This window comes from Pinus tabuliformis, chromosome 2_2 (assembly GCF_031772625.1).
Source record: "Pinus tabuliformis cultivar Carrire ecotype Pingquan chromosome 2_2, CPIR1, whole genome shotgun sequence".
Lineage (NCBI taxonomy): Eukaryota > Viridiplantae > Streptophyta > Pinopsida > Pinales > Pinaceae > Pinus > Pinus tabuliformis.
In genome coordinates, this window is record NC_142300.1 from 516,003,168 (window position 1) to 516,021,577 (window position 18,410).

Consider the following 18,410-nt stretch of genomic DNA (forward strand, 5'->3'; position numbering starts at 1 on the left):
CATAGGAATAGAAGTATTGAAGAAAAACAGTTTGGATTTTGTTAGATTGATTTCCATACCTAAGGCCTCCATGAATTTCCTTAGCACCTTGCTAAAGGTTCAAGCTTCCTTCACCGTGGGGGTTCCCATGAGCATTGTGTCATCTACAAATTGCTGATGCATTACTGTGGGGCCTTGATGTGCAACTTTGATTCCTTTGAGCTGATTCTTTTAGATTGCTTGGGATAGAGATCTTCCCAAATCCTCTGCCATGATGACTAAGAGAAAAGGCAACAGGGGATCTCCTTGTCATATACCTCTGGACGGGAGGAAGGGTTGTAGGGGGCCTTCGTTCAGCATGATTGAAAAGAATGCTCTTGAGACCATTTCCATTATCCAATTTATCCAAATCTGACTGAAGCCGAAAGCCTGGAGGATTGCTCTGATGTAGGTCCAGCTAATTTTATCAAAGGCCTTGGAGAGGTCAAGCTGAATGAGCATACCTGGAATCCTTTGTGTTTTGATAGAATGCAACACTTCCTGGGTGAGGATTATGTTGTCGGTTATCTGTCTGCCTTCAACATATCCTGACTGTTCTGGAGATATGATGGAGGGAAGGATGGGTTTGAGTCTGCTGGCCATCAATTTTGAGAGGATTTTATAAATGACGTTGCAAAGGGTTATGGGTTTGAACTTGTCGGGGGAGTTAGCATGATCAGATTTTGGAATTAGGGTAAGGAAGGTGGCACTGATGGCCGCCAGCACTCTTTTGGTTCTGTGAAAGTTCTTAATCAGATTGCAGAGGTCGGCTTTGATAATGGGCTAGCAAGCTTTGAAGAATTCAATTGTAAAGCCATCTGGTCCAGGGGCTTTGTCAGTGGCCATGGTAAAGACGACTTCTTCAATCTCCTGCTCAGTGAACTCTCTTAAGAGAAGGGAGTTTTGCTCCTCCGTAACTAAGGGGGGAATGGCATCGATGAATTTATTGATAGCTTGGGTTCTATCATGCTTGGGATCCGTGAGAAGTGAATTGAAGTATGAGTCAAGTTTAGATCCTATTTGCTCCCTGGTAAAAACCTTGGCGTCATCAGCTTTTGTAAGGGATAGAATACGGTTGTTGGCTCTATGCTGAATGGTTGACTTATGGAAGAAGCTTGTGTTGTGTTCCCCATGTTTTAACCATTGCACCCTTGATTTTTGTTTCCAGAGCAACTCTTCTTGTCTTAGCCTTTCTTCCCATTGCTTTTGAAGGTTTGATTCCTGAGTTAACCTTTCCTCATTGGGCCCTTCCTTGATCATTGTTTGTTGGAGGTCCGCCATTTTTTCCTCGAGCTCTCTTTTGGCTTGAAAAATGTTACCAAAGGTGTTCTTGTTCCAGCATTTGAGATTGGCCTTGATGATCTTGAGCTTTTGCTGGAAGATGTACATGATGTTATCGCTCTCTATTGTGGTTTGAGTCCACCAGCTCTGTATATTTTGCATGAAGGTTGGATGATCTATCCAAAAACCTTCGAATCTGAAAGGCTTGTTTTGAGGCTTGTCCATATTGGTGAAGTGCATCTGCACTGGCCAGTGATCTGATCCCCCAATAGGCAGAATGTTGGCCTCCATATCTAGATTTTGGAGCATGATGGATTCCGAGATAAGGAACCTATCGAGCCTCGATGCAACTTGCCTATTTCCCCCTTGCTTATTGTTCCAAGTATACAGACCATTGACTGTGGGAACATCAATGAGTTTAGATGCAGCTATGAAGGTGTTGAATGCTTCCACATCTTTATCCAGTCTTCTTAAGCCTCCTTTCTTCTCCTTTAGGGTGGTGATCATGTTGAAATCACCACCTAGGATCTAGTGGTTGGCTCCATGGTGTTGTCGGATCTCGTCCAGGTCTTCCAGCATCTTGAATTTGTCCTGGATTCACTGAGGTCCATACACATTGGTAATTCATATCGTGTGCTTTGATTCTGGCATGTTGAAGATGACTGATAACGAATGCTTAATGGACAGAGAATTCTGCATGAAGAACTTGTTTTTATTCCAAAACATGAGAAGCCCTCCTACTTACCTAATGGATTATGTGCTTATGCAATGATAGCCTTTTGCAAAGAGTTGCTTAAGCGTCTCTATGCCGTTGGAGGAGCATTTGGATTCTTGAAGAAGGATAAGGTCTGGTGATTGCGTGGAAAGACAGTTTTTTAGGATTTGTCTTTTGGAGGTGCCATTTAGCCCTCTGATGTTCTAGGTTGTAATCTTCATTGAGTAACCTTTGGTGTGGATAGGACCAGAGCCCTAATTTTGCCTTCATTGATTAGGCACCTACCGAGTTCTTGTATTTGTTGTTTTGTCGATTTTCTCCCCCTTTTTCTTCCCGGACCTTTCAGCTTGTATTGGTCCAAATCCAAGTTGGCTTGGATGCTTGTTTGGTTGTTGTTTCCCCATTGCTTTTTAGCAGCATTCTGGTTGAGATATTCTAACTACAGGTATGCCATTTCGATTTTCTCCAGGTGTTCTTGGGGAATGGCATCCACTCCCTGTTTGGACCATTGCTCGTTGATCGCTTGGAGGTTTAGGTCACCTAGAATCTCTTCCAGGGGATTGGTAGGGGTGGTTGAGGGTGGCTGGTCTGAATAAGTTTCTATGCAGGGAGGGGCTTGTAATGAGATATGGCTTGTATCATTCTGGATGGGATTGGGCTGTGGGTTTCATTGTTGTGGCTGGGCATGGTGTGAGTCAGGGTTTGGGATGGAGGTGTTTGAAGGGTTTGATGACTGAACATGCATGGGTGGATCTTGAGTGGTGGGGGCGGGGGATTCCAGAGGGTTCTCGTTTGGATCAAGGTTGCCTAGTACTTCAAAGCTATTCGGCTTAGTGGGGGTTGGGTTGGAGGAGTGTTTCAGGGGATTTTTACCCTTCTGCCTTTTATTTTTCCTTGAAACAGGGATGAAATCTGGGGGTAGGTTATCCACCTTGTCTGCTTAGGTTTGAGGTGGGGGTTGATTCAGAGGGCACCCATGACTGAGATGTCTATGCTGTCGGCATTTCCAGCATCTGAAAGGGATGTTTTCATAGTCGATGGATTACTTCCAATGTATTCCCTTGTGGATCAGATCAAAAAGGCCTGGGAGGGGTCCTGAGACATCCATGTAAAAGCAGATTCTAGCATAGGCAGTGTATTTACCTTGAGATGTGAGATCTGAGGTTTTGACGAAGATGCCCAGTTAATTCCCGATGGCTTCCAAGATGTGCTTATTCCAGTAATCAACAAGCAGGGAGTAGAGTCTAAGCCGAAATGGAACTTTTTTGAAGTCTTCCTGTTCTGGAGCAAAATTGGGTCTCCAATATGTCATGTAGAGTCCTGCCGAGTTGTAAAAGTATGGGCCTCCTTCAAAAGTGCGATCTTTGTCATCCCTGTGAGCAAAGATGACCGTGAAAAAACTTCTTGCCCCCAACTGAAGTTCATAGTTCCCTTTGGGCTTTGTTATATACCTAGGGGGGATAATATGGGGTACCAAGGGAGGTACCCAAGGTAATAATGTAATAATGGGATGGGCCATAGTAATAAATAAGGTGGTTAACCCATATCATGTAAGGGACCACAAGTAGTTAGTAATAATGTAATAGGCCCATGGTATTAGTTGATGGTATGAGGGAACCATGGTAATGACCCACGGTATTATATGTATGAGGCCTATATAGAGGCTAGAGACTCCACATGGAGATAGTGAAGGATTATTGTATGAACAGGCATATGGCTTGTGGAGTGTTCTCCTTCCTTAAGGAGTGAATGTATAGTGTTTCCCTACCTTAAGGGTTTTGATAATAAAGAAGCATTTCTATCTATTTCTATCTTGTTATTCTTGGGTTATTTATATTTTCATATATTTCCGGGTTAGATCCACAACAAGTGGTATCAGAGCTACAACAAGTGGTATCAGAGCTACAACAAGTGGTATCGAAGCACTTTCTTGGGCACAAAAGTGGAGAATATTTTGTTTTTTTAATTTTTTGCAGGATTTCGAGGGCGGCGAGTTGCAGATCAGATCTGTACGTTTTGGTGCAAGATATGCAAAATATAATTGCAGATCTATATTCTTTGTGAAAAAATAGCCGATTTCAAAAAAAAAAATCGGTTGAATCAGAGTCCGGATGAAGGAGATATCGCTGATCTAAAAATCAGTGGGGTTGCAGACAATTTTTCAAGGCAACGAGTTTGCGGCGCAGATCTGGACGTCTTGGTGCACAATCTGCAAAATCTAATTGTAGATCTAGAATCTTTGTGAAAAAATACCTAATTTCAAAAAAAAATCAGTCGAATCGGAGTCCGGATGAGGGAGATATTGCTGATTTAAAATCAGCTCTTTTTTGCAGAAATTTTGGTGACGGCGGGAGAGTTGCAGTGCAGATTTGAAATTTCATTGCCTAGATCAAAATTTCTAACACATGGGCAGATGCAGAATGATTGTTCCATTTCTAAAAACAAGTCATAATAGGGATTCTGAGCAATATTGACGAAACTGTGACAATTTCAAATTTTCGCCAAGTAAGTGAATTTTTCTCAAACCCTCTTCATGGAGATGCTATATTTTACAGGGAAAGATGATGGTCCTACTATTGAAGAATTCATACAGAGATACAAGTCCATACATGGGACATATTGGAAGATTTCAATGAAGCTTAATATGAGAGATGAGGCTGAAAACTGGTGGTTATCACTTGACCACAAGCAGTTGACTAAACTTTCAGATGTAGAATTTGAAAAAGTCTTTTTGGACAAATGGTCTCAGGCTAAAAAAAAGGAGAATGAGACACATAAGGGGTTAATTGATACGGGTGTCTCCTTACTGCAGGTTCATGGATTGATTCAGAAAGAGAAAATCATGGTTTCTATAAATCCTAGTTGCAAGCATAATTTCATCAATGTTAATTTGGCAAAAAAATTGCAAGTTCCAACAAAACACATTGAAAATACACAGGTTGATGATGAGAATGTTCAAGTGTACAAGGATTTGAAGATTTCTATGGATAAATATGTGTTGCATGGTGATTTTTATCCTTCAGAGATGGATAATATGGATGTTGTTTTGGGATATCCTTGGATGGAATCTGTGGGTACTATCAATATTAATGTGCAGAAGAAATTCCTGAAGCTCTGGTATAAAAAGAAGAAAATTACATTACAGGATATTTCCATCAATAAACAGGTAGAGTACAGGGAGGCGGAAGCAGAAGATGTTCCAGGGACTAACATATCAGATGATGAGTCTTTGATGATCGACAATCAAACACAAACAGAGGCTGAAGCCGAAAAGGTTACAGGTACATTAGATGAGAGCTCAGTGGTTGAAGTCATATTGGAAAAGAAGACACCACAACAGGCACCACAACAGGGTGAATTAAAGAAAAAGCCATCGTGGGTTAAAATTTCAACATATCATCACCCACATCACCCCGCAAGACAACCATCAAGATGGCAACCAATTAGCCACAAGGACAACAACCCCCGTATGACGGATAGCGAGGAGCGACGATCCACCTACTACACATCAACACAGAAGAGCTGCCACGGTCAACTTCCATCTCAAGCGAGCGAGGCACCAGCGAGATCGAGGGTTCACCTTTCTTTGGGATGGCTAGATGCACGTTCATGGTACCAGTGGACTACTATTTTGAGTAGATCTTATTATTTGTGTTCTTCCCATGTTTCGGGGACGAAACATGCTAAGGGGAGTGGAATGTTATATACCTAGGGGATAATATGGGGTACCAAGGGAGGTACCCAAGGTAATAATGTAATAATGAGATGGGCCATAGTAATAAATAAGGTGGTTAACCCATATGATGTAAGGGACCACAAGTAGTTAGTAATAATGTAATAGGTCCATGGTATTAGTTGATGGTATGAGGGAACCATGGTAATGACCCATGGTATTGTATGTATGAGGCCTATATAGAGGCTAGAGACTCCACATGGAGATAGTGAAGGATTATTGTATGAACAGGCATATGGCTTGTGGAGTGTTCTCCTTCCTTAAGGAGTGAATGTATGGTGTTTCCCTACCTTAAGGGTTTTGATAATAAAGAAGCATTTCTATCTATTTCTATCTTGTTATTCTTGGGTTATTTATATTTTCATATATTTTCGGGTTAGATCCACAACAAGTGGTATCAGAGCTACAACAGGCTTCCATTTCTGGTTTATCCACCAGCAGAGAGCCTTTCATTGAGTCGCACTCCCATGAAACGACAAATTAGGGCATGTTTACTCATGTGATCTCTATATCCTTTGATCCAAGGGTCTTCGATGATCAATGATGGTGTTTCCTCCGATAGCGATTTGCAAGGGGATGGGCCTGTTGCCCTGTTTTGGCTGGGAATGTTCCCCGCGGCTGTAGATCCATTAGTATTTGAAGTATGGTTTGTCGCTGGATATTTTCCATTGGCCCTGGATCGGGAGCTTGATGGGGTATTGGCAGGCGAAGAAGGAAAGTTGTCGAAGACGAAGGGGCTGGGTGGGTCGATTACCCCCCCCCCCCCCCCAAAAGGTGGTCATGGAGTGATGTGGCTAGGGTTTGTTTTCAGGGTTTGTAATGCTTCAGAACCAACGTCCCAATATTTCAAATAACAACTTGTAGTCTTATCAATAATAACCTTTGACCCTTTTACAGAAGGGTATATGGCTCTAAATGTCTCTTGCAACAACTCATTTGTGTCGTCAGATGCCAAATCTCCTATGAAGATACTAAAATCTCCGGAACACTTTTATCTACTGCTATTCATTGCCAAATTTAGCCTTTAAAATTGGTTAGCCCCAAGCATCTATAGAGCATTGTAATTTTGGAGAGCCATTTGGGCTGCTTCAGGGCTTGCAAATTCCAATAAGCCATAACACTATGATTTTCTAGTCTTCTTATTGCGAATAATCTTAATGGAATGGAGGTCCTAGGTAGAAGAAAAACATTAGTGTAGATAATTCTCATCCACTCAATGTTGCAAACCTCTGAACCATAGGGTTCTAATCTCATCGACCGAGCTAACTTATTGCAAGGATTGCACTGTACAAAATTTTTGGGAGGATAGTTGTGGAGAAGTAGCATTAACAAGCAACAAACATTCGAATTAGCAATTAAGTTGTAATGTCAAGAGAAACAACTGCACTTGTTTCAATGCCAACTTTTGATTTATTCTATACGATAAAGATATTTTTGGAATAATAAATATCAATTGTCAATTCAAGACTAGGAATTTATCATAAGACACCTCATTTTTGTTTTTAATGGGAAGATGCACACAATATATATATATATATATATATATGTTGGACACCTAATCCGCTAAGGGTTATGACGTGGAAATTGAATAGTCATTGGAGTCTGAGAAACACTGGAATATGAATCCAACGATCATGTAAAATGTATAAATGTACATCAATGTGAATAGTAAACGAAATTCAAATTTTTATCCTTCATATTTTACATATTATTCTGTGTGTATTTAACATGGTATCAGAGTGGGTGTATTCTTGTCTTACTCAAGTTTTGGCCTTTCTTTGAGTATCAATTTTGCTGCGTTTTTTACCACTAGTTGTGTGGTGTTGTTTGTCACCGTGTGCTTGTGCATTAGGTTTTCTATGAAAAAATGACATGTTGCCATTCCCTGCCAACCCTACCACTTATTTATTGTCAAAGCAAAAAAACTGCAGACGTTGATAAACATAGCACTGGTCTCTTCTACTCAGAAACATTACCTCTGAGAACCTGTTAGTAGATTATGCCATATAGAGCATTTTTTTACAGCATAGCCTGGATTTATGTAACTACTCTTCCATTTTCAAAAACGCCTTTTCAGAAAAACTCCTCTATATGTCCATTGTTTTTGGGCTCCTTGACATGTTGCATATTCTATGACTAGTTTCCTTGACTAGTATTCCATTCTTATTATACATTGCGAGTACATCGGTAATTTAGAAGCTCTCACGGTTAGTGTCAAGGAATCACCTCCTCTAATTGTCATAACCAAAATTATCCTCTAGCATGTGTTACTCTATTATTCTTAATGCTTTTCCATGGTTGACCCTTCTCCATGATCGACTTGAACCCACACCACTGTAAATGCCTCTGCTTGTGTTTATGAGTTTTATCTCCATAGTCTTTCGTATGGGACACTATGGAAAATAAATTTGGAAACCACCCTATACATTGTTGAATGTGAATGTTTCTGCTACTACATGGAATGCGAACTATATTTCTTGCTAGTACATGGAATGACATAGCCCTTATCAACGTAATAGTTAATCTCTATAACTTGATATTTTACCTCAACCACACAAGCGAACCCATGACTACTCTAGCCTTAGAATAGTGAGGTTGCACGTTAATGTGAAATATGTATTGTTTGCTAGTACATGGAATGACGTAGCCCGTATCAACAAAATAGTTAATCTTTGGCACTTGAGATCCAACCTCGACTACACAAGCGAACCCATGACTACTCCAGCATTAACATAGTGAGGTTGCACGTTACCTGCTTTTCTAGGCATCCAAGCCACGAATATTTCTCGAGCTATTACAAGACCGTGAGGGTCATTGGGCTATGTGGAATTTGAATCGCCATAGAAAATTATTTGTCAAGCATTGCAACTATTATTTGTAATGGGTGGTGCAACTAACGCTTACCATGGGAGTTCCAAAGAAAAACATTATATATTATCCTCTGGCCAATACTACAACATACACAGGTTCGAAGGAGCGTACACCTTAATTGATCAAAATAAATTGAAGGCCGACCAATAGTTTATAAGTAGATTGTAATTGTTGGTCATGTGTAGCTTCCGTGATATGACTCGGAGGGTAAAGCTCCAAAGGTGCTAGGGTGCTCTTGTGTTTTTGTGCAAGACTACAATGAATAAATTGTAAGCTTGAATTTTATTCAAGAATATGTAAAGACACGTTAAGATCTGAGGCTCTCCAACTTGTTTGTATAGTTCGTAATCTCATTGGCTTGGATTCATTTGTGCCTTCCTTGATCTGTTTGTGGTGCATCGTGCCTTGTAATGACAAAATATTGAAGGAACAACATCGTAGCAAGAGTTGGAGTTTGAGAACATGATTTTATTTCTGGCTTGGTAGTTTTTCTCTCATGATGACAACTATGGGTATATTTGAGTATATTTCTTGATGGAATATTGCTTGAATTCACACCTTTATTTTTAAAATTCTCAATCACTTTTTCAAATATTGATTAAAGGCTTGATTAAATGAGGTTAGATGTTGAAAGTGAGAAGTGGTATGATAATTTTGAACTCGTGCAATAATAATAATAATAATATAAACAAATTTTTAAGTTGCCTCTCATTAATTTTGGAAAAGAGTCCAATCTAATTTGGAAGGACCTTATCTTCTACAAACCCATAGTAGTACCAGTTCTATATGCACCATGTCATCACAAGAGCCCATTATTTGTATGCAACAACTTATGAACCAAGGGAAAGAACATGATTTCTCTCTAGATATGACTAGACTTGATGATATACTAGAGCTATTGAATACTCTAATACATTCCATTTTAGATGAGATAATAAACATCAAAAAGGACACTCTTTCTGATATTAAAATTTGTCTACAACATGCACAAGAGAAGATTGACTTCTTGTAGCTTGAATCGCAACTTCAACAAGATGAGTTAAAGTAGAAGAGTTGTCATTCTAGACTGGTTTTTGTTCAGAACAATAGTCTATTTGAGGTTTAAACCGGGACCCATTAGCAACTAACAAGTGATCAAGCCAGTAAAGTTGAGGTTGATCCCTATCAAATGCCAATTTCAAGAGAAAATTTGCATGCAAATGAAAAATTCAGCCTACACTTCCCAAGCACATCAACAAACCTTCGAAAAGGATTGTCAACAACAAGAACAAAATTGGTCTTGGATATGACAAGAGGTGTCCTTTCAAGTCGAGACTACTCTAAGCCTATTTAATTTCAAAGTGTTGGGTTTCTTCGTGATAACTCATATTCACCGAGTTTAAATCCTGCTCCACTTTCACAATCAAAGGTTGTCAATTGACAACATTGTGACAAAGTTGGCCATGTGAAAGATCATTATTTTAATCTTCACCGGTGCAAACATTGTGGGCAACATAATAATTCTTCAAACAAATTCTTAAAAAATAAGCATCTTGCAAGAACAAAGATTCACCTTGGATGGATCGCTTCTTGAAAATGGGCTTCAACAACCAAGAAGATATTTCACTCGTATCAAAAAATTTGTTCTCGAGTTTTGAAAAGTCTTACAGATGAGTTTTATTCATCTTCTCACCTTGTATCTAACATGGGGGGAATTTATGGTAATATATAAATTTCAAAGATGCATCAAATGAGCTTGAGCCACAACTTCAACCTGTTGCCTGAGCCTACAACCAGAGACATCCATACCTAGATTCAGAGGTTTAGCCAGAGACGGAGAAGCCCCTAAGCATGCTTTTGGTTGGTGGCCTTCCTTAAACCAATGCAAGTTGAAGACCTCCATTTTTCCAGGTTGAAGGTCTCCCTCTTCAAAGCATTAAGGAGCACTTCCTCTAGCAAAATAATTTAGCTTCTTGCTAGATTTGGAAGAGTTTTTGGAATCACACTAATCGTTCTAGGTTGAGACCCAAAGGTCTCCCTTTTCACAAAAAAAAAATTGTGAGCACTTCCTCTAGCAGAAGACTTCAGCTTCTTGCCAGATTTGGAAGAGCTCCAGGAAATGCGCTAAGCATGCCAGTGTTGGTGGTCATCATTAAACCACAGTCGGTTGAGACCTTGAGTTCTCCCACCTTATTCCATCATTTCAGAGAGCAAATTCAGCCTATCGTTGTCATGCGTTGTTATATTTTTGTATTACGGCTCTCTTCTTGGACTCATATTTACCCCTTCAGACTGAGGAGCAAAATGTTAGACACCTAATCCGCTAAAGGTTATGGCGTGGAAGTTGAATAGTCATTGGAGTCCAAGAGACCTCATAATATGAATCCAAAAGTCATGTAAAATGTACATCAATATGGATAATAAATGAAATTCAAAATTTTATTCTTCATATGTTGCCTATTGTTCTGTGTGTGTTTAACATATATGTGTGTGGAATTACAGTTTACATAGAATCAATGTGTTGTCACAGGACCTGGCTACATCATTATGAAATAATTAAAAGAACACGAGAGAAAAAAAATATCAAATACAGTAATAGAATGCTGCAGGAAATCTATGGCAGCTTGATGGGTATGCTAAAATTGTATGAAGCCTGGGAAAATTTCAATACAAGTATGCATATTAAATGGGCTTGACCCAAACTCTGCACTCCCACACAACTTGGGATGCTAACCACCATAGGGTTTTCTTAGAGACGCCCATCCACTCAATGTGAGACCTTATTGATTGACCTATTACATGTAGATATCGCTATCATTATTTACAAAAAAACCCATCCGATGTGGTTTTGAGAGTATTTCACCCATTCACTCAATGTCAGACCTTATTTATTGACCTATTACATGTGGATATCACGGTCATTATTTACAAAAAAACCCATCCGATGTGGTTTCGAGAGTATTTCGCCCATCCACTCAATGCGAGACCTTATTCATTGACCTATTACATGTGTGTATCGCGATCATTATTTACAAAAAAACCCATCCGATGTGGTTTCCAGAGTATGCGAAATAGAGGGGCCCGACCCTAACTCTGCACTCAAACTCAACACTTCTGCACAACTTGGGATGATAACCACTTAGGGTTTTTTTAGGGATTCCTATCCACTCGAAGCGAGAAATTGTTAATTGACCTCTTACATGTGGATTTAGCCATCGTTATTTTCCAAAAAACACTATGACGTGGTTTCGCTGAGTATGTGGAATAGAAGAACCTGACCCATACTTCACACAACTTGGGATACTAACCGCTTCAAAGCTTGTTAGGGATGCCCATTCACTTAAGGCAAGACCCTATTCACTGAGGTCTTACATGTGATTTTCGTCATCATTATTAACAAAAAAAACCCTTCGATGTGGTTTCTAAGAGTATGCAGAATAGAGGGGCTTGACCCAAACTACACACTCCCGCACAACCGCTTTAGGGCTTTTTAGGGATGCCCATCCATCGAAGACGAAACATTATTGACTAAAAGGGCGCTCGAGGGGACCCTTTGAAATACCACTTGTTTGCAGTGTGACTTGTCACTTGTGTGGGTTGGCGGCCTTCAAAACATTATTGGTTGTGAAGTGAACGTATAGAATTTAGTTCGACCTGTCATTGTGGAACTCTGATCTTACTTGGGAGATTCGCAATGAGATTCTATAGATATTCAATGTTAATATAAATAATCTATTTTAACGTGTAACGATGGTGCTTATTTTACTATACGGTTTTCCACTTAATCTTTAATGCAAGAAATGCAATAATCAACAACAATGAGACAAGTGGGAGTTTGTGAGTAGAAACTGATGCCTCGAAAGACATAATTTAGTCATTAAATCTACACACTATCTCAATAATTTATATCCATACTTCATCAGAAAGACTATTTCGTCTGTAGAGAAACAATACCATTCCTTTCAACTTAGCTAACGTAAGGACCTGCGGTCCTTGGCATGCCCACCGGCATGATGTGCGAAGCTTGTTGGTGAATGAGCGGCTTGAACGAAGGAAAATATGCGAAGTGGGAGCTCTTGAATTATGTGCGACGGAAATATGTGAAATGCGCACAAGAATGGAGGGCGAGACATGTTTATATATCATGGGAGCATGCTTGGCTAGCCCACGGGCTGACCTACAATCGAAGCAAAGGCCAACATGCGAAATGAAGGATTTTGCGATGAGTAGGGGGCGCTCATTATATGGAAGACGAGTCGGCTTGGGCAGCTCGACTCGCCCTTCCACTCATATAAAAACAACGATGCATGGAGCCATTTCAACATCAAACTCTCGGTCATCAACTCGAGCAAAGGAGAAGTGCGCAGTTAAGGAGTGAGGCCGCAGAAATAAGGGAAGGGGCAGCAAGGTAATGAGCCCAACCTTGGGCAAAGGCCACACGGGATAAAATGCACAGGTTCTCGGTCTTGGGTGAGAGTGCGGGTAGGAGTGCCCGACGTGTGAACAAGAAGCGCGGGTGGAGACTTGGTGAATTCGCCCGGCACGTGCAAACACAAAATGGTGAAGCTTTGGTGAAGCCGTGCGAAGGTGAAACGAGGGTGTCTCGGTGACTTGGTGGAGTCACCCGCCCATCGCACACAAGGTTCGATTGAGAAGTGAGGTAGGCAGCTCGTGTGAGGGCGTGCTCGCCCAACTTGGGCAAGGAATCTTGGTTATCACACGAAGGTGTGGAAAGTTGTAAATTTGGCTAAGTATGAAACTTGGTGTTTCCCAAGTATACTTGTAAGCTTTGTAACATTGAAAGATTGTATAATATATTATTTGGGCAGACTCATTATTCAGGGAGTTGCCCCTCCCTTTATACTATGCAATTGTGTTCTCTTGTATAATTGCTGATGATAATGAATGTGTATGGGTGTTCATTGGTATAAAGGAAACATAATAATTACTTGGTTGAGAAACACAAACTAAGTAGGACAAGTGGTTAGGCGTAGTCCATGAACATAAGTATTGGTGAAAAGAAAGTGTTTGGTGGTGCCGCACCTCGCCAAGAGCGGTTGAAAGACTACCACCGGCCTGGGGGCATGACAAGTGGTATCAGAGGTCACGGTTGGAGCTGGTGAATGAAGTGACAGGTGAAGAGCTTGACAAGTGGTATTTAGGGTTGAAGAAGCTTGGAAGCTGGTGACAGTGAAGTAGGTACTTGCAGGTGAAGGAAGCTATTTCACATACAAGTGGGACAAGGGCTGGTTCAAGTTGCAAGCAACTTGGTGAAGCTGTTGGATGGTCGATACTCGATCACAAAGAAGGAAGAAGGAAGCAGAAATGGTAGGTGAATCTCGAGTGGTATCGGGTGAATCTAGCCACAATGCGACCGAGGCCTTTATTGAAAAACTACTAGAGAGAGTGGAGACATTGGAATCTTACTGGACTACAAAGATGGATCTAGTCGTGAAAGAGCTAGAGGATCATGTGCAGTTGAGGGAAGAGTTTGATGAACTCTGGGCTCGGCATGAGTACACTGATCTTAAGTGTACATAACTTGAGAATGAAGTCAAGGAGATTGGAGAATCAAGGGACAAGGGTCTGGCAGAGATCATGAACTTGTGGAAATCTCTTGATGGTGCAAATGATGAGATCGCGGTGTTGAAGAAGGCCGTGAGACATAACTCAGGTGGAGGAGTGTCTCATGTGAAAGTCAAGGAACCGGAATCTTATGATGGTACAAGAAGCAACTTTCTCTGGGATATGGAACAATACTTGGAACACTTGGGTCTATCCGATGATGAGACAAAGGTGAAAGTGGCTGCTCAATTCCTGACAAAAGATGCTAAGATGTGGTGGAGAAGACGGATGGATCAGATTGCCAATGGCAGTGCTGATGACATTACTTCTTGGGATGATATGAAGAAATCTTTGCAGGCTCATTTCAGTCCTCACGATAAAACGTGGGAAGCGAGGATGAAGATTAAATTCATAAAGCAGATAGGGAACCTACAGACATATCAGCGAGAGTTTTCAAGTGCGGTTCTGGAACTTCCTGACATGGCGGAGAGGGACAAGGTGTTCAACTTCATTATTGGATTGAAACCTTGGGCACGCAATGAAGTGAAGAGGCAGAAGATTAAAACACTTGAAGAAGCTTTTGTTGTTGTAGACAGGTTGGTGGAGCATTATGATGAGACTTCTGATGAGAGGAAGAAGAAGTCCGATAAGTAGAAAGAGAATAAGAAAGATGAAGCTTCGAAGTCGGATGAGAAGATGAAGAAGCCATTGAAGTGTTGGATTTGTCCTAAACCACATACGGTGAAGAATTGCCCTTCTAGACCGAAAGTGACTGCTATTACACAATCTAATGCGAAGAAAGAAAAATCTTCTGTGGGGATGATGCATATTCTTGGAGCTGCTGCTGCTACAGAAGTGGTCTCACGAAAATATCCTGAAAGGAACAGCTTGGAGTATGTTTGGATGAAGATTGGGAGTGATGATATACTCACTATGGTGGATAGTGGGGCTACTCACAACTTCACGAGTGAAGATGTTGCGAGAAGAATTGGGCTGAAATTTGTACTAGTGAAGGCACAAATGAAGACAGTGAATTCTCCTCCTGATTTGGTACTTGGTGTAGCTGAAAGAGTGGACACAACACTAGGGGAGTGGACTGGGAACGTCAACTTCACTATAGTGTGGATTGATGACTATGAAGTTGTGCTGGGGATGGAATTCTTGAAACAATTTGATGCTATGATTGTTCCACATTTGAAGAAGCGGTACATTTACGATGGAAGGGAAGATGTAACCATTGGTGTTCCAACCATTGGTGTGACAAAGCCTGATTGTAAGTTGGCAGTGATGCAAATGGAGGATGAGAAGCGAATGGAAGACATGAATAAGCGGTTGTCTACTATTGAGGCAAAGCTTACCGAGCAGTCATTGGGCATTAGGACACTGTCTGATAGTCTCTTGGATTTGTCAAGAAGGCTAGAGGAAGTGGAGGATGATGACGATGAGGAGGTTTATGTGAGACCGAATGTCCGAGAGGAGGATCGAGTGGCATATCTATAGAGGATGGAGATAGAGAATCCTGACAGATGGATTGAGCTTATTAGTGAGGGTGAGCCTTCAGGCTCTACTCCCTCTACATCTTCTTAGATGACATAGAAGATGGTGCTCATTGTTAGCTGCTCATGGAAGTGAGTCCTTAAAACAGGCTGAGCAGGTATGACAGATGGTGCAAGGATGGCTTGGCATCAAGCATCATGACATTTTGAAGATGGGATGGAGTTTTCATGGACCTGAGCATGGGAGAGATTCTTGGTGAGTCCGGGATGTGACAGAATCTGAGATAGACTGGTGAAGGCATAAGGATGTTCACTCTCATGTCTTGAGCATGATAGTTGGATTAGCTACCCAAGTAGTTCAAACATGGGGTCCGGAAGTGCACGGAGAGATGTTGGCATCAGGCAGGCAAGGAGGACAGTTCACAGGATGGGACGACACATGATGGAGATGGAAGTTCTACATATGTTGCAAAGATGTTTATAGTATGTGGAGAAGTTGATATCATGGACCAAGGATGAGACAGTTGTTGATGATGATCTTGGTGGATGGCTACCAAGATGGGATGTTGTCGAGGACGACAATGATTGTAGGTGGAGGAGGATGTAAGGACCTGTGGTCCTTGGCATGCCCACCGGCACGATGTGCGAAACTTGTTGGTGAACGAGCGGCTTGAACGAAGGAAAATATGTGAAGTGCGAGCTCTTGACTTATGTGCGATGGACATATGTGAAATGCGCACAAGAAAGGAGGGCGAGACGTGTTTATATAGCGTGGGAGCATGCTTGGCTAGCCCACGAGCCGACCTACGACCGAAGCAAAGGCCAACATGCGAAATGAAGGATTTTGCAATGAGTAGGGGGCGCTCATTATATGGAGGACGAGTTGGCTTGGGCAGCTCGACTCACCCTTCTACTCATATAAAAACAACGATGTGTGGAGCCATTTCAACATCGAACTCTCGGTCATCAACTCGAGCAAAGGAGAAGTGCGCAGTTAAGGAGTGAGGCCCAGAAATAAGGGAAGGCGTAGTAAGTTAATGCGCCCAACCTTGGGCAAAGGCCGCACAGGATAAAACGCATAGGTCCTCGTTCTTGGGTGAGAGTGCGGGTAGGAGTGCCCGACGTGTGAACAAGGAGCGCGGGTGGAGACTTGGTGAAGTCGCCCAGCGCGTGCAAACACAAAACGGTGAAGCTTTGGTGAAGCCGTGCAAAGGTGAAACGAGGGTGTCTCTGTGACTTGGTGGAGTCGCCCGCCCATCGTGCACAAGGTTCGGTTGAGAAGTGCAGTAGGCAGCTCGTGTGAGAGCACGCCCGCCCAACTTTGGCAAGGAATCTTGGTTATCACACGAAGGTGTGGAAAGTTGTAAATTTGGCTAAGTATGAAACTTGGTGTTTCCCAAGTATACTTATAAGCTTTGTAACATTGAAAGATTGTATAATATATTATTCGGGCAGACTCATTGTTCAGGGAGTTGCCCCTCTCTTTATACTGTGCAGTTGTGTTCTCTTGTATAATCGCTGATGATAATGAATGTGTATGGGTGTTTATTGGTATAAAGGGAACATAATGATTACTTGGTTGAAAAACATAAACTAAGTAGGACAAGTGGTTAGGCGTTGTCCATGAACATAAGTATTGGTGAAAAAAAAGTGTTCGATAGTGCCACACCTCGCCAAGAGCGGTTGAAAGACTACCGCCGGCCTGGAGGCGTAACAGCTAAAGTCACAAAATCAATCCTTGCGCTGGCATTTTCTTACTTATGCAGAGCTAATTTATTCATTAAATTTACACACCATCTCAATAATTTATATCCATACTTAATCAATAACTTATATCCATACTTATATTTCCTCTACAGAGAAACAATACCATTCCTTTCAACTTAGCTAAGGTTACAAAGTCAATCCTTGGACTGGTATTTCCTTACTTGTGCAGAGCTTTGCTTATGCGGTAAGCGTTAAACGGAAAACTCCGCCCAAGAAACGATTCGTAAAACAAAAAAGAATGTCATTAAATCTGAATTACGATTTATTAAAATTTGTGTATAGTGCCCAGAAGCAAAACAAATGATTGGAAGTTATTATTTGAAATATGATCAATTTAGTATGGCCCGTTCAACCGCATCTAAGACTTGGAATGTGCTAGCCGCCCTTTTCTCTCTTTCTCCATTCATGGTGCGAAGAAGCTAATGTCTTTAACCTTCTCTTATTACGTTGGATCTCGAGCAGTTATCAAATTTGAAGTTCAGTTTTAATTTAATTGAGAATATAACTTTTAGAAGTTGAAAAGTTATAAAAAATAATTGTACTTTTAATTACAAGTGTATATTAAATAAAATATTCATAAAAAAATGTCAAAATAAAAAAATGTTTGTCTCGGTCTTTAAAATTTTAAATTAAAGTTTACTTTATTTACTTATTTTTTTGTTTTTTGTTTTTTAAGCTTGTATTAATAAATTTTATTCCTTGTATTAATAAATTTTATCAAATTTTTTGCAAATTTGTATTGTATTTGAAAAATAAATACAAAAACATCCATTTCCATAAATTAGAAAAATAAAAATTAGAAAAACATTAGTTTTCATAAATTTTATGGCTATACAAGTCATGACAATAAGAACATTTACCATTGAAATATATTACTAGATATTCCTTTTATTTTAACAGTTCCAATAAAAACTTATACCATTAAAATATATTATCAAGTATTTTCTTTTTAAAAGTGGATAAAACACACAAAATCTTTATAATA

At 40.6% G+C, this 18,410-nt stretch overlaps 1 protein-coding gene across 1 annotated transcript; it reads right to left on the reverse strand.

Annotated features, from left to right (window-relative positions):
• Window positions 1-801: 801 nt before the first annotated feature.
• LOC149193611 (uncharacterized) lies at window positions 802-1,806 on the reverse strand. Its single transcript, XM_089407372.1, has one exon. The coding sequence runs from the start codon at window positions 1,804-1,806 to the stop codon at window positions 802-804; it is 1,005 nt and encodes a 334-aa protein (XP_089263498.1).
• Between the last annotated feature and the right edge of the window lie 16,604 nt (window positions 1,807-18,410).